Source organism: Engystomops pustulosus, chromosome 6 (genome assembly GCF_040894005.1).
Source record: "Engystomops pustulosus chromosome 6, aEngPut4.maternal, whole genome shotgun sequence".
Lineage (NCBI taxonomy): Eukaryota > Metazoa > Chordata > Amphibia > Anura > Leptodactylidae > Engystomops > Engystomops pustulosus.
This window is the reverse complement of record NC_092416.1, coordinates 77116513-77131761: the sequence shown is the minus strand read 5'-3', so window position 1 is coordinate 77131761 and position 15249 is coordinate 77116513. Positions and strand designations below refer to the sequence as shown.

The window sequence follows — 15249 nt, the reverse complement described above, 5'->3', positions numbered from 1 at the left end:
CCCCATGCACATAACCATCTGCAATATTTGCGCCACGGACAATGGGCTCTGTGCCATTATTTGTGGTCTGGTTGACACAAATGGAGTGAGCAATGCTCACCACACTCATGCCCATTCAAAGTGACATGGCGGTCTCACCACTCTTTGGATGGTGCAGAATAGAATTCAAAGGAGCTCAAAATTCGCTCATGTGCTAGGAGGCATAACTCCAATTTCGTAATGATTTTTACCAAATTGTCATAAGTGATTACCCCTTAAAAAACAAACAAAATGATGCCCAAAGTGTGCTGCTCACCCTTTTCTTTCCAGAGTTATGGCATTTTCTTTGCTAAAGTTACAGGTCAGTGCATTTTCCTCAGCAGCAGTGAGATGCAAGGAGATTGACCTCTTCCTGTTTCTGTCCTGAAGCTGAGTCAAATTTAGTGACAGAAAGACAGACAAAGTGCTGCAGAATCACAGACTGGGACAGAGGGTTTGATAGGAAACAGGGGAGACCTTTTACCTCACTATACCGTGATTTTAGCATCCACAAAGCAGCACACGGTTAGCTTTCCTATCAGTTACACACAGAGAGAATCACATAACCTTCCGCTCTTCACTCTAAAGTGAGCAGGGAGCAGTAACCCCTTCCTTCTATGGAACCGTCCTGTAAATAACTTTACGGAATCACAGGGATTATCAGCACAGCCAGGAGACAAAGCTACTGCAGGAATTGTTACACAGATCCCCGGGGTTGTTGTCTAAGACTGCTTTATATGGGCAGAACTGCTTTAACAGTTAAAGGGGAATTCCGGAAATATGAACGTCTGACACAAAAACCCATGATGATATAAATAAATGAATATGACAAAACTCAATGTCATTAGTCACAAAATGGAGCTTAAATAGTTTGCTTTTATGATTCACAAAATGTATGGCCTCTCTAAAGTATGAAGAGTAATCACTAAGTTGGCCGCCATTAGAAACTACAACTCTCATGATCCTTTAGTTCTCAGTAACTCCTCCTCCCTTTTCTGCTCTGCTCCCAGTGATGATGTAACAGACAGTCCTGCTCTGTTACCATAGTTATGATGTGTAGTGGCCAGCACTGCACATCACCAAACTGAGATGACGTCTCGCCACAACACTGGCCATACTACATGCACTGCAACCAACCCACTACAGCCAAACATAGTGGTGATCACATGACTTGCCCAGTCAGGTGCAGGACATGTGATGTGGCCATGTGACCAGCGTCCATCTTCTGTCCTGTGTCTTCTCCGAGCAGAGGAATTCAACTGACTGATTAAAGGGCCAGGAGCATTTTAATTCTCCATTACAGTGAATGTCAGCAGCATTTATCTGCTAAGGGGAGCAAATTTTTAAATAACAACTTACTACATATTAGCTTATATTATGAGTACCCATTTGTATATGAATTATGCCTATTCCTGGAATACCCCTTTAAGCAAGCCGTTAAGGGGAAGCTACATATTTGCTCTATTACTGTAACAATAAGCTCTTATGCCCTCCACTTCCAAAATAAGTTGTACACATGACTGTAGTATATCAGTTGTAGTTTGGGGGCAGCATATCACCACTGCTGCTGAGTTAGATTCCAGGCCAGATCAAATAAGCAGGTCGCATTTGGCCTGGGGGCCAGGAGTGATAGTGATAGAAAACACTGTTTTTGGATAGGAGTGACACGTTTCAGACTCGTGTCTCCTGTAATAACAATGTGGAATAATTATGTAAATAGAGGTGATGAATGGAGCAGCGCGCCGAATATCACAAATCATCACCGGCTCTACACACAATACAATCCCTCAATGGTAATAGCTGAACGCACAAAATGAACAAAAACTGATTAAAAAATCACTTTGCCTTGGCACCTCAGACTCATACTGTTTTACCATTTCAAGATAACAAGATAATGTACAGGCAATATTCATCAATTCACATACAAATGAGAGAACGCTCACAGACATCTGTTTGTGACATTGCCGAGATAAAAGAGCAGCTTCTGCTGGGAGGGAAAGGTATTAATTGCAGCGCAGGAAGCTCTATTCTCGCTGCACAGCAGTGTCACCCTGGAATCAAGTGCAGATCACACTATCTGCAATGCAATTATTGCGTCCCCTAGTGGTAGATCCGAGCACAACATCACATGTATATCCTGTGCCACAATAATTTTTACTCCGTCTAGTGGTAGATCAGAGTGCTGCATCACATTATAGTATTTCATGTGCTGCAATAATTTGTACTCCATCTAGTGGTAGATCGGAGCATTGCATTACCCATCACATCATAGTATAACAAGCACTGCAATAATCTATATACAATCTGGTTGTAGATCAGAGCACTGCATCACACTATAATATAATCAGGGGTTATCCTAGTAGCTTAAACATATTCACTTTAATGGAGTGGATCTGCAGTACTAAACACCGCATAAGGACCGATAAGGTGCTGCTTTTGAAGAGAACACGCATGTTTTCCAAATCTTATATATAATCTGTAGTGCAATAATGTTTGCTGAGTACTATAACCGCTAGGATGTATTTCACTTTTGCCTTAGAGTAAGTCCCATTGCTCATGAGCGAGTTTAAAGCATGATGCCTCAATTTGGGCAAGGCTGCAGGTACAGATGGTATCGCTGCCAGACTACTCAAGGCCTGTAGTGATCAGCTTGGTGGGATCATTGCACATGTGTTCAATATAAGCCTGAGGTTGGAAAGGGAACCACAATTGTGGAAAACTTCTTGTGTGGTACCACAGTTCCAAAGGCACCTCATCCATTGGACCTCAACAGCTACAGACCAGTGACACTAACATCCCATTTGATGAAGCCCTTTGAGAGGTTGGTTTTCACACATCTCCACCCTCCAGTGAGCTCATTTATGGACACCCTACAGTTTGTTTATTGGCCTGGCATTGGGGTGGATGATGACATCACCTTCCACCTTCTACATCGAGCTTTTTCTCATCTGGAGAAACCAGGGAACATGTAAGAATAATGTTCTTTGATTTCTCCACTGCTTTCAATGCTATACAGACAGGGCTACTAAGAGACAAACTGGATAAGGATGGAGTGGACCACCACACCTCTAGATGAATCCTTGACTACCTCACAAACCGACCTCAGTATGTGAGACCCCAGGACTGTGTGTCGGACACTGGGATTTGTAGTACAACTGCACCTCAAGGTACAGTCCTGGCTCCCTTCCTCTTCACACTGCACAGCAGAGAAGAGCTGAGGAGGCTGAGGGCATTTGGAGAGCAGGGGGCACTTCTTAAGACCTTCTTCAACTCTGTAGTGGGATCAGCCATCTTCTTTGGTGTAGTCTGTTGGAAAAGCAGCATCCCATCTATGGAGAGGAGCAGACTGGACAAACTGATTAGGAAAGCCAGCTCTGTCCTGGGGGTCCTCTTGACACAGTGAAGGTGGTAGTTGAGAGGAGGATACTGTGTAAGTGGAAGGCTATTCTGGAGAATAGTTCCCATCCTATGCATGAGACTGTGGTGGCGTTGGGGAGCACCTTCAGTGACCGACTGCTTCCCCCCGAGTGTGAGAGGGAGCGTTATTCCTCCCCACAGTGATCAGGCTGTTCAACCAACAAGGTCCTGATGGAAGTAAGCTGAATACCACAGACTGAATACCAAACTGCCGATCATTGCTTGTCTTCTTTTTAGTGTTCTTATCATCTTTTCTTTAGTCCATTTATCTCTAATATTCTTGTTCTGTCATTGTTTATAGTGTACTCTCTCTCTCTGCTACCGTAACACTATACATTTCCCCACTGTGGGACTAAAAAAAGAATTATCTTATCGTAACTTGCATCAAACTCGCATCGTGTGATGTCTGCAATGTCTGTCCGAATATTCGTAAACCAGAACTGAAATGACATGCTAAGTTCAGTTACGATTTATGAGCGTTCGGGTGTGACATTCCAGTAAGCGCACATCAGTTTGCTTGTGGGCAATTGGCCTAAGGGTCATGATATCAGTGGTGGGTTGGTCTTCTATCGGCAGCTGAGAACCATCATCCTTCTTATCTTCACCAATTTCTGTTTGTTGTAAATACAAATACAAAATAACAATAATTCCTGCAATCAAGAAGTAGAAGCAAAGTAAAAAACAGCCTAAATTATTATTTTTGTCATTCCTAACAATCCACACATTTCCTGATTCAGTGGAACAGATGGTGGGGACCATCAATGAACAGGCAACACGCGCATGTACCAAGTGTTAATGAGTTACCACACAACAGGTGTTAATGCGGGGCACACTGGATCTTATGGAGGAAATATCATCTGATGAGTTCATTAGGAACATTACACTTTGCCAAGAAATACAGTATCTATGACATTTAACCATCAATCATCTAAAATAGCGAGAAGGATCCAGAACAGGGACCCCAACAATCTGATCTTAAGCAGGGAGAGAGCTGACTTATGAAATCATCCTTTAAGCATGTCTTAAAGGAAGAAATCCTTTTTTCACTAATTAAAGGACTGTCAGAACAAATATATATATTTTTTTATCTGATTTTATTGTCTGGTTAGTCGATGACTGTAGGGGTGTACATTTTAGGGTCTTTTGTTCGTCATCATAAGTTTGTGATGGACTGGACTCCCATTGAACAATGACCTTTTTCGGGCATGCTTTCTTAATGCATGTTTGTGCATGTATCTGCGCAGTATTTAAACTCTACAGTACACACCTCCTCCTATTCTAAAACATGCTGTCTGCAGTTAGGACACCGCGTACTATCTAGTTACTCAACTGTGTAATACGCTGTCTGCCATGCTCAATACCATAGTGCCTGCAAATAGGACACTTTGTACAAACTGCTTGGCTCCTTCTGCTACTTAAAATGCTACCTGCAAATAAGACACTATATGCAACTGTCTCAAGACCTGCTATTTTATAACACTCTACCTGCCAAGCTCTATAATGTGCAGTGTGCAGATAGGGTAGCATTCTAAATCTGTCATTTACTCCTGCTCTGTAATATATTGTCTGCAGATAGTAGGACACAGGATACAATCTGCTCAGCTCCTCCTGCTCTATAACATATTCGGGCACATTTACTTAGAAAGTTGGAAACTTTACTTGCTTGGTATGACTGATTCATTAAGAGCGTGGGCCAGAAATCATGAATCTGTCACTTCCCCGCACTGGCCCGACATGGTTCCCCCAACTTTTTTGTGTTGCACCTTTAACATAGGGTGTTTAACCGACTGCTGGCATGCCCCCTAATTTGTGTCACATGGAGGCCAGCGCAGCTGCGACACAACATGGTCACATACGACACAATAGCGTCGCACACACTTCTTAAATACCTGTGCCCAGCCGATTTAGCCTAGAAGAATGTGCAAACTACGACAAAAGTGTGGTGCAAAGTCCTCCGTAAATGTGCCCCATTGCCTGCAGGGAGGACACTTGGTAGCATCTGCTTAGGGCCTGCCGCTCTATCATACACTACCTGCAGATGGGACTCTATGTACAATCGTTTCAGCTCCTCCTAATTTTTATTACTTTACCTGCCAAGCTCTTTAACATGCTGCCTGCAGATAGGGAAGAATGCTTAAAGGGGACCTGTCACCAGATTTTCACCAGAGAAGCCTAATAACAGGTTCCCATAGCAGTATACCAACTTGTGCACACACTGTTTTTAGCTAAAAAAAATGCGTAGTACCTATCCCCAGAAAATGAAGTTTGTAAGCCTACCTAGCACCCATCCTGAAGGAGCAGGGTGTTCCAGGGGCATGTGCTATCATCTGAGGCAGTGTGTCTCTCACCTCATGTCTGCTCCCTCCTGCAGTAAGCAAAGGATGTCTCAACAGCTCAAGGGAGTGGGGAGGAGGGACGTGTCAGCAGACATGAGGTGAGAGACACACTGGGGCTTATTTACTAAGGGTCCGCATTTCCTACAGACTGTTCATGGATTTCAGGATTTGCGCCACTGGGAAAGCAGGGGATTGTGTTGCACAAGATCGGATTTTGGCGCAGCAGCGCCGGATTTCATTCGACAGAAACTGGGGTACAGGCTGTCGGACGATCCGACTGATTCGGACTGTGCTCGGGATTTAAGATTAAAATTGTGTCGCAACCAGTGCACTTACATGCACCAGGAAGAAGGTGAACTCCGGCGGACCTGAGCAGTGAAGCGACAGATGGGGGATATCGGGTGCACGATCTTAGTGAATCGTGGCACAGTGCATTGTCGTCAGACAATGCGCTTTTGGGAACTCCGATGGCTCGGGTAAGTAAATGTGCCCCACTGCCTTGCATGAATATCACTTGCCCTTGGGGCACTCTGCTACTTATGGCAGGGTACCAGGTTGTCGTACAAACTTAATTTTCTGGGGATAGGAACTATGCATTTTTAAGCTAATAACCATGTGGGCACAAGTTGGTATAGTGCTATGGGAACTATGCTATGGATATTAGGCTTATTAGTGAATCTGGTGACATGTTCCCTTTAATCTGCCATTTCCTCCTGCTCTATAATATGCTACCTGGAGATAACACACATACAATCTCTTTAGCATCTTCTGCTCTATTAAATGCTACTTACAAATAGGAAACTGTGGTATGTAGTGTCTGTTCAGCTCCTACTGTTCTGTAAAATGCTGCCTGTAGATTACACTGTGTGTAAAACTTAATGAGTTTGTAACTATATATTTTTATATCATCTAAAGCCTGTTCACAAGTTGAGAAGTGTTTTTTTTTAAATTTTTCTCAGTAGATGACATTTCATAAACAATAAGTCTGAGCGTTAATGAGTTAGTTGTAATTGTGTGCAGGTCCACAGTGGTTGCCTGTCACACGTCTCACTGAAGTCCTTCTCCAATAGCCCATGCAGCATCTATTCCCAGTGCTCAGACATTGAAGATTTGCCTTATTAATACCTAACCCGCTGGTGACATTAGTGACACATTGAAGTGTTACTCACTGTAAATCAGCTAAATCAGCTTATTTAGGGTAGTTCCAAGACCTATTGTAAACTCTCTTACATATGAATCCTGAAAGAGTGATCTGCACTAAAGTTTGGAGGAGGAGGATCGGCTTTGTTATATTGTCTGAATGCTCATGTTTGCTCTACATATACAGAATACATGTTGAGAAGCTTAGATCTCCAGCCCTCCCACAGACCCTCAGGTAAAACATATAAATGCGTCATCCACAAGCTGTCACACTAGGCAAGAGGAAGCAAACTTTTTGCATCCCTTCAAACTAGAACCATGCACGTAGCCAATACACTGAACCCACTATCCAGAACCTGCTGACAGACCCTGAATGTTCCTGCAAGGGAAATGATAAACTAATTTACGCATGGCAGCTACTGGTAGAAAAAGATTGGAACTGCAGAGTACAGTGAGAAGTTACCCTGTCCAAGGTCAAGACTCAAAAAACACAAATGAGGTACAGAACAAAAATAAAAAAGAATAATGACAATAGTCAAATCAACAGGAAATTCAACCAAATGAGTACAAGTCAACAAGGTAGAAGAAAATAATCTCTGGCAGAGAAGTCCAGCCCCAGAGAAGCATTTTAGGAAGCTAAATAAAGAGGGAAGATCTCACAGTTGCATACAAGAATGTTCCAATTCACTGACAATAAGCAGAGATTTAGAGAAGCAAATAAACAATGATTAACCAAGTTGTGCATGGGGCTGCAGAGATTACATCCCGATTACATCCAGATTACCCAGCATTGTTGTATAAGGCACAAAGTAGAGGAAAAGTTGAAGGAGTAGCACAATGGTATATTGGATTAAGATCCGTGTGGGTGCACGCTTCAGGGACTCTGGCTCAGAAAGACCCTTACATAGGTAAATCCAACAGCGAGGAAGCAGCACTCCAAGTTTCAGTAGTGGTATTTATTTCACCAGTGGAAAAAGATACAACGTTTCAGCTATCTCTATGTAGCCATTTTCAATACTTGAAAATGGCTACATAGAGATAGCTGAAACGTTGTATCTTTTTCCACTGGTGTAATAAATACCACTACTGAAACTTGGAGTGCTGCTTCCTCGCTGTTGGATTTACCAGCATTGTTGTATAATAGAGAATTGTAGAACTTTATGGTGTTTAATTGTAACTTTTCTTTGCCCTTTAAACCATGATGTGTCCCCTGGTCATGACACTGCACCCACAGACCCTCTTTCATCCAATGTGACAGGGAGTCAGGATGACATTCAGCAGACGCAGTACAGATGGTAGGACTCCATGACGCCAGTTTATCTCTCCATATAAATAAGGTTGTAAGGATAATAGATAATAAAGATAAAAGTGACATAAAAGTGTTTATTACATTCTGGAACATAAATGGCGGCTGTCACGCTGGGATTTGCCCGGAGATGTTCTCTGTGTGACATAGTAAGGCCTAAATAAATTGTCATCTGTGTGAATGGCACAGAGCCTCAAATGCCCCACACAACCCATAAATTTATGTCATATAGCTGAAACTTTCTCTCAAGATGCCCCTTTACCGTTTTTTTTAGGTATAAATAGGGAAAGTTGGGCACAGAGTGGCAATTATTGCAACCTTCTAAAAGTTCTAAAGTTCTTTACTGTGATTTATTTGGAGACACCACAGCATTTGAAAATGTTGTATGCTCTTTAGGTACAATACTGTACATATTATAGTGGCTGTACTTGGTACTGCATCTTATCCCAATTCTCTTGAATAAGACTGAGGTGCAAACAATACATGTGACATCACAGACTTGTGAAGCTGAAGGAGCATTGCAATTATATCAAACAGCTGATCAGCAGTGGTGCCGGGTGTAGGACCTAATCCAATCTTAGAAAGATCACTTATCCTTGTGATCAACAAAATTATACCATAATATCCCTTTGATAAAGTTCTACTATTCAGGAATCTGGAACGGATCAGAGGCAACCCCTGTTGAACCTTTAGAAGGATCTATATTGGTGGTTACCCAGCTGGCCCAGGGACAAAAGGCTTTGGTTATGCAGCATGAACAATAAGCCTCATTCTCACAGAGATGGAAGTATAAAAAATATATGGCTAGAAGTGGCTGAATTATTTCTGACATATATTTAGACTTCCTGTATGGCTAGCTCTGATGCTATACATTAAATGTGCACAATATACAAAGAAATCTGAATTGTTTTGCCCATTTATCCTCATATAGCCATACATTAAGAATTTTCAGACAACCTAAACAATATAATTTTAATTGAAAATTTGAGAACAATATGAGAAGTGATTATACTATCATCTTTAAAGCTTCAGATGTGTCTGTACAGCCGACATTCATCAAACATAGCAGTTATATGTGAACTGTACCCAGTAAGGCAAAAGCTCACGTGCATTTTTACATCTGTTCGGTGTTTACCTATAGCAGAAGCGACAATGTCGTGTTGGATCCATGGAATGATGGACATTAGAATATAGTTTTTAGAGAGCAACACCAACATAAATTTTTTCACAAATCAATAGCTCTTGTCATGTAGAACACCTTTTGCCTATTACTTTCATTACATATCTCCAGCAGTATCATTGCTATCCTCCTCTTTAGCTTAGCAGAAGCCTGCGTTAAAGTAATTCATTTCACTTAGTTAATAGAGAATTAGTTAAAGCAATAAACTTATCAGCTTCTTCACTATATGTAAGAATTAATTTTGAGTAACAGCACAAGACACAGGAATGTAGTTTGCAGCGAGTCAGCTAAATTATATCTGTGTGAAAGGATACAAGGGATTCTGATCTTATCTCTCTGTGCTGATTATCTCTGTTGTTTACACATAAGGTACAGAACAGTTTCACAGATTTGAGGGTCTGTTGCTCCCTGCTTACTCTGGAGGGAGGAGAGAAAGGTCATGTAATGTAAAGACATTATGAAATCAGATTTGCACTGTTCAATAAACTTTTTAAAGGGAACCTGTCATGAGGGATTAGACCCTCAAACCACCACCACCCTGGTATTCAGGACAGTGTTAGAACCACAATGATGTCCTCCTATATTCCAGAATATTCAGCATTACACAGAAATATATTTCTGAAAGCTGTATACAAATGAGCTGAGAAACATCCCACTAGGATATCCCCTCCAGGATTAAATGATGTGTCAGAATCCATGTATATCATCACATGTCAGGATAGTGGCTTCTGAATGTATTTTTTGATGATGTACTTGTCTCATGGGAAACTTTTCAAGCCAGGAGAGGTCAAGATTCAAAGTTCTATATTCTAAGAGATTCAGCATTATTTAGAATAAGAAGGACACAATTGTGATGCTGTCACTGTCCTGTATAACAGTTTGGTTATGTGGGACTAGATCCTCATGACAGGTTCCCTTTAAAGAAGACCTCTTAGCAAGCAAAAAGTTTGATACATGTGCCCCATTGTGTCCAATAAAGGCTGTCATCCAGTTGTCATTCTATAAGTAAATATTTAGGAGGTATAATAGAGGAATGGTACAGCAATATGTGACCAGAATATATGTTCCTGAAATGAGACATTGTATTACATATGCAAAATGTATTATGCAAGATTAGAAAAACTAATATTACAGCTCAGTTTTATTTAAACAAATGAGACTTTACTGAAATAGTTCACAAAGCTTGGTACATCATGTAGACTGGTGAGAAACTATTTTATGTATGTTCACACTTATGAATGTGCTGCTCACAACTATTTCCCTAAAGGTTGTCCTTACAGTGTCATATTATCTATTAGTGTCAGCAAGATAGTTTAACCTAAAGAAGGACATTAAGACATCTTGTTTGTTTCCCAACAGTTCCGCCAGATGATCCAGTAATTATTGGTGGTCCTATTATAAGCCTCCGTGCGGGAGACCCTCTGAATTTAACCTGCCATGCAGACAATGCCAAGCCAGCAGCCACCATTATCTGGATGAGGAATGGAGAGGTCCTGAATGGGGCAACGTATTCTAAGGTCAGAACCAAGGCTTGTTATATTATCATTCTCGTAATGTTAAGAAAACTTGTTGATATTGGTGTTCATACACCATGGAGGGACATAATCATGAATATGGTTAAAACATAACAGAAACAGTAAGAACAACTATAAAAATTGCCAATAATTTGTCATAGCCACACTCAATAAAAAGCTATCTAATTGAATGTCTCATGATTGAAGGTTGGATACATTGACCTGATTGGTTCTGTAGAATGGACCATTCCTTAGTTATTTTTGTTGCAATTATTTCAGTACTTCTACACCAAAACCTGATAAAGCTTCTCCTGTGAGACGATCCACGGGATACCTGGGATCCACCTTTTTAAAGTAGTTGAAAGAACAGGGATGCACTGTTGTTGATTTTGACAGTAGGTGGCTAGGTTTGATTACCATTCGGGCAGCTCCATAAAAGAGAATAGTGCACTAGTCAAAAATGCACACCAGGGCTTCATCCACAGGGAGGGGTCAGACGGATGTATCATCTTTCCACTGATTAGGGGTATGATGAACCTCCCACTGTCGAGTGATTTCACAGGGTGAACCTACTCTTTAGAGTCTGAAATTCATCACATAAAGCCTCGCCAAGATAGCACCTATACTCTAAACTTTGTTCTCCTAGCCCCGGCGCTCACTTAACTCAATCCTCACTGCCACCACCTATTTTTAAATTAATATAAATAAGCCAACTGTCTACATAAGCCCCTTGACCACATAGAAATTACATATTAAAAGTAACACAATTCTCTATACCATTACTAAAAATGAATCCCTGTAATGTTATCCCTTCAGAAACTAAGATTCTCTAAGGCTACATGCAGAGACTTATTCCATTCTAAAATTTAATATACAAAAGTACAGTGAATACATTAATAACATACAATTGTCAGGTAAAAAGGTTATAAAACAATATACAAATGACACATACACAAACTGTTGCAAAATAAAAAGGGAATAAAATGAAAAGCCTAATGAAATAGTGGCAGATATCCGCCGCTGTGAGACCCAGCTAAAAATTCCTTTAGGCAGACTTCCAGGTGTTATTTGGAGTCTCAAGATGACTAAATTAATTTATAGACAGAGGGTCTTCCTTCCACCTCCTAGCTTGTGTTGTCACTGAGAATGGGAGGTTCACATGCCAATGGAATATACCGCCCCCTCTGTGAGACAAATTGTTGAGGTGAGTTGTTAGGAAAACTAAGAAAATGATTATGATAATGCAACTTTTTTAAGTTGGCCCCAAACTTGGGGTGACCACGCCTAAAAACAGGGGTGCTATGACAGCTGACCCTGTTTCCAAGCAGCTATGGTAAAATTCCTCAAATTATATCCAAGTTATTTGATAAATATGAGTTTCTATTGTCTCCTGTTTTTAATTTCTGGTGGGAAAGAAAAACACCAATCTTTCTCATCCCTTAAGCCCTGGCCCAGGATATGTGCTTGGGATAGTTGTGAATGACCAAACTCTCTGTAAATATAGGCTTCCCTTCAGCTTTGACAAACATAGACCACCTGGGGTCTTTGGCCACCACACTAGCTTTCCTTTCTGGGCTCTAAAGTGTAATTTTACATTTTCACTACAAAGCTTTGGGGGTGAGTTTATGGCTGGCTATGACTAAATGTAAATGTTATTGTAATTAAAGGACTAGTAGGGGCTTCACTCAATAAATCATGGCCATATTTCATACTTTTACCACAAGGGAATATGTGTTTTGGTGGAAATATAGATATTTACTATATAGAGATATACAGTACTGTCTACATCTACAGTACCCCACTACATGTAGTAGTAGATAAGTTGCTTACTCATGAATCACCTTAATTTGCTTTACTTACCCTCTTTTGATCCTGTGATGTTATATTTCCTGTAACCAGAATGCAGTGCATTGTGAGAGCCTACATGACACAAGAACTATTAGGTTATGAAATGTAATGATCCCGTTCCCACGCTTTTAGGTGGCAGCCATCAACATTGTGAATGCGGCTTTTGAATTGAATGGAGTATGAAACCTTGTACTAAATTCAAGGTACATTTGAAGCAAATGAATTCTTGGGGTCACCTGCTATATGTGCAGCATAAATCCAGGACAATAGTCTGACAAATTCCCCAGATATCTACGATTCCAGCTCCTTTTATCTTTTTAGGAACACACAAAATCGAGCACCTTGTGATTTTCCTGTTCTTTCATTCCGCCTCCTGTTTTCTTACTGAACCAACAAGAGAAACATTTACTTCTGTCTATCTGCTCCCAACAGCCGACTCTGTAATCCCTGCGGCCAGTGGGAACAGATAATTAAAAATGCAATCTGCAGTAGGGACCTTGCTATGAATGCAATGAGTATGTTGCCTGCTACCTTCCCAGAATGCTTTGCAGCTCACCACGCTCTATGGTGGCTCCATTGAACCAAGAGAATAAGAGAAAATTGAAAGCTTTTCTACGCCGCCAGCATATCATTACAGGCCTCGCATTTCTTTTGTGCCTCGGAAAATGCCACAAAGAAAAAAAAAATGTATTCAGTTCCTCTGGAGACGGAAAAAAAGTAACATTCAGTGAAATATTTCAATAATCTGGATTTAAATATATGAGCCTTTTATAGTCAGGATGTGGGCTCGCCTCAACGTAGTGCTGTATAATTTAGAAAGAGGGAAACAACCACAGTGCTGATGGAGAAGGCTGTAAAAATATTATTCTAATGCTGGGGCGTATAAAGCGCTTTTAACACAAGCAACAGGAAACAATGTTATGCTGTAGCAACAAATGACGAAAATACAACAATAACATTATATGGAGAGAATGTGATGTCATGACCCATAAGGTTTAGTTCAGGGACTGACTTGACATCTCTACAAATACACAGAACTGTGCAAAGCCGGTATTCACTAGGTCAATTACATTCATATTAGCTTTGAGCATTTTGCAGGTTGAAGGTAAAACAAGCATTAAGGATCAAAGGCCGCCATCTCTATTCTCTATTATGTGTCCATGTGTTCTAGCGATCCAGGTTTGGTTGCTGCATTCAAACCATTACTGTTTTTTTTAACAGTAATATTGTCAATCAGATTTCATTTCTGGATGCATTATCAGTGCTGCACCTACTAAAGCCTAGGTTTTTATAATGATTTCTTTATTTATATAGCGCCCACAGATTCTGCAGCACTTCACAGAGCTTCCCAAATCAGTCCCTGTCCCCATGGGACTCACAATCTAATCAACCTACCAGTATGTTTTGGAGTGTTGGAGGAAACCGGAAGACCCGGAGGAAACCCACGCGAACACGGAGAGAGCATACAAACTCTTCTAATTATAATAGAGAATAGGAGCATCTAAATCTCACGCCACTAAAAAGGATGTGCTCAAGACTCTGGATGTCAAACAGCAAAAATATGTGATCAAAGATATCATAAATAACTGTCTGGCAGAGGCCGAGTGTGATCCAATGTTAAACAAACATAAATTCTAATAAAGTGATAGTTCAGTGTTATAAGTTATAAGAGTATAAAAGAAACTAGAACTTATTCTGTATCAATGTACAAAATCAAGTTTGAATACTTGCATTGAAAGCCTTATTTTAACTTTTATTCTAAGAATCAGGGATAAAACAATAAAAAAAATAAAAAACACAATAATACACTTGACAATGGTATTGTAAGTAAATAAATATAACCATATCATATTTGCCATATAAGAAGGAAGAAATAACAATCTACGATGCCATATAGTGTATAATAGCTGAATTTAGTTTTTACATATAAAAAATATAAATAATGAGCTCATCTACTAATAGATAAAATATATGCAAATCACTATGCTAAACATTAAATAGCCTGGCCAGGGTATATTACACTGTTTACTCCAAATTTGAGCTGTATTTTTACAGATATCAAAATAAGCAATTATACACTATATAGCTGCTGAATTATCAGTGTCCTGATATCATAGATTGCTAATTGATCAACCCTATATGGCAATTATGATATGGTTGATTGATTTATTTACAATACCATTATCAAGTGTATTATTGGTTTTTATCCATTACACAGATTTGTTGAATAAAATTTGATATAAGGTTTTTAATGGAAATTCAAATTTGATTTTGTCTGTAATTCAAATTTGGTTTTGTCTGTAATTTCTAGTTTCTTTTGTACTCTTCTAACTTGTAACATTGAACCTTCACTTTATTAGAATTTATGTTCATTTAACATTGGATCACACTCAGGCCTCTGCCAGACAGTTATTTATTATATAGTTGAGTCTCTAGCCTCAGGCAGCAGTCTGCAATATCTCAGATTTGCTAGCCTGGGCTGAGTCCATC

General features: G+C 40.2%; 1 protein-coding gene across 3 annotated transcripts in view; it reads left to right on the top strand.

Moving 5' to 3' along the window:
• The window catches only part of KIRREL3 (kirre like nephrin family adhesion molecule 3), a 535939-nt gene that overhangs the window by 421269 nt on the left and 99421 nt on the right, over positions 1-15249 (top strand). For all 3 annotated transcript variants that reach the window (XM_072156677.1, XM_072156678.1, XM_072156679.1), the window contains one exon: positions 10757-10914. In XM_072156677.1, coding sequence (XP_072012778.1) covers positions 10757-10914 — 158 coding nt within the window. The remainder of the gene's footprint in view (positions 1-10756; positions 10915-15249) is intronic.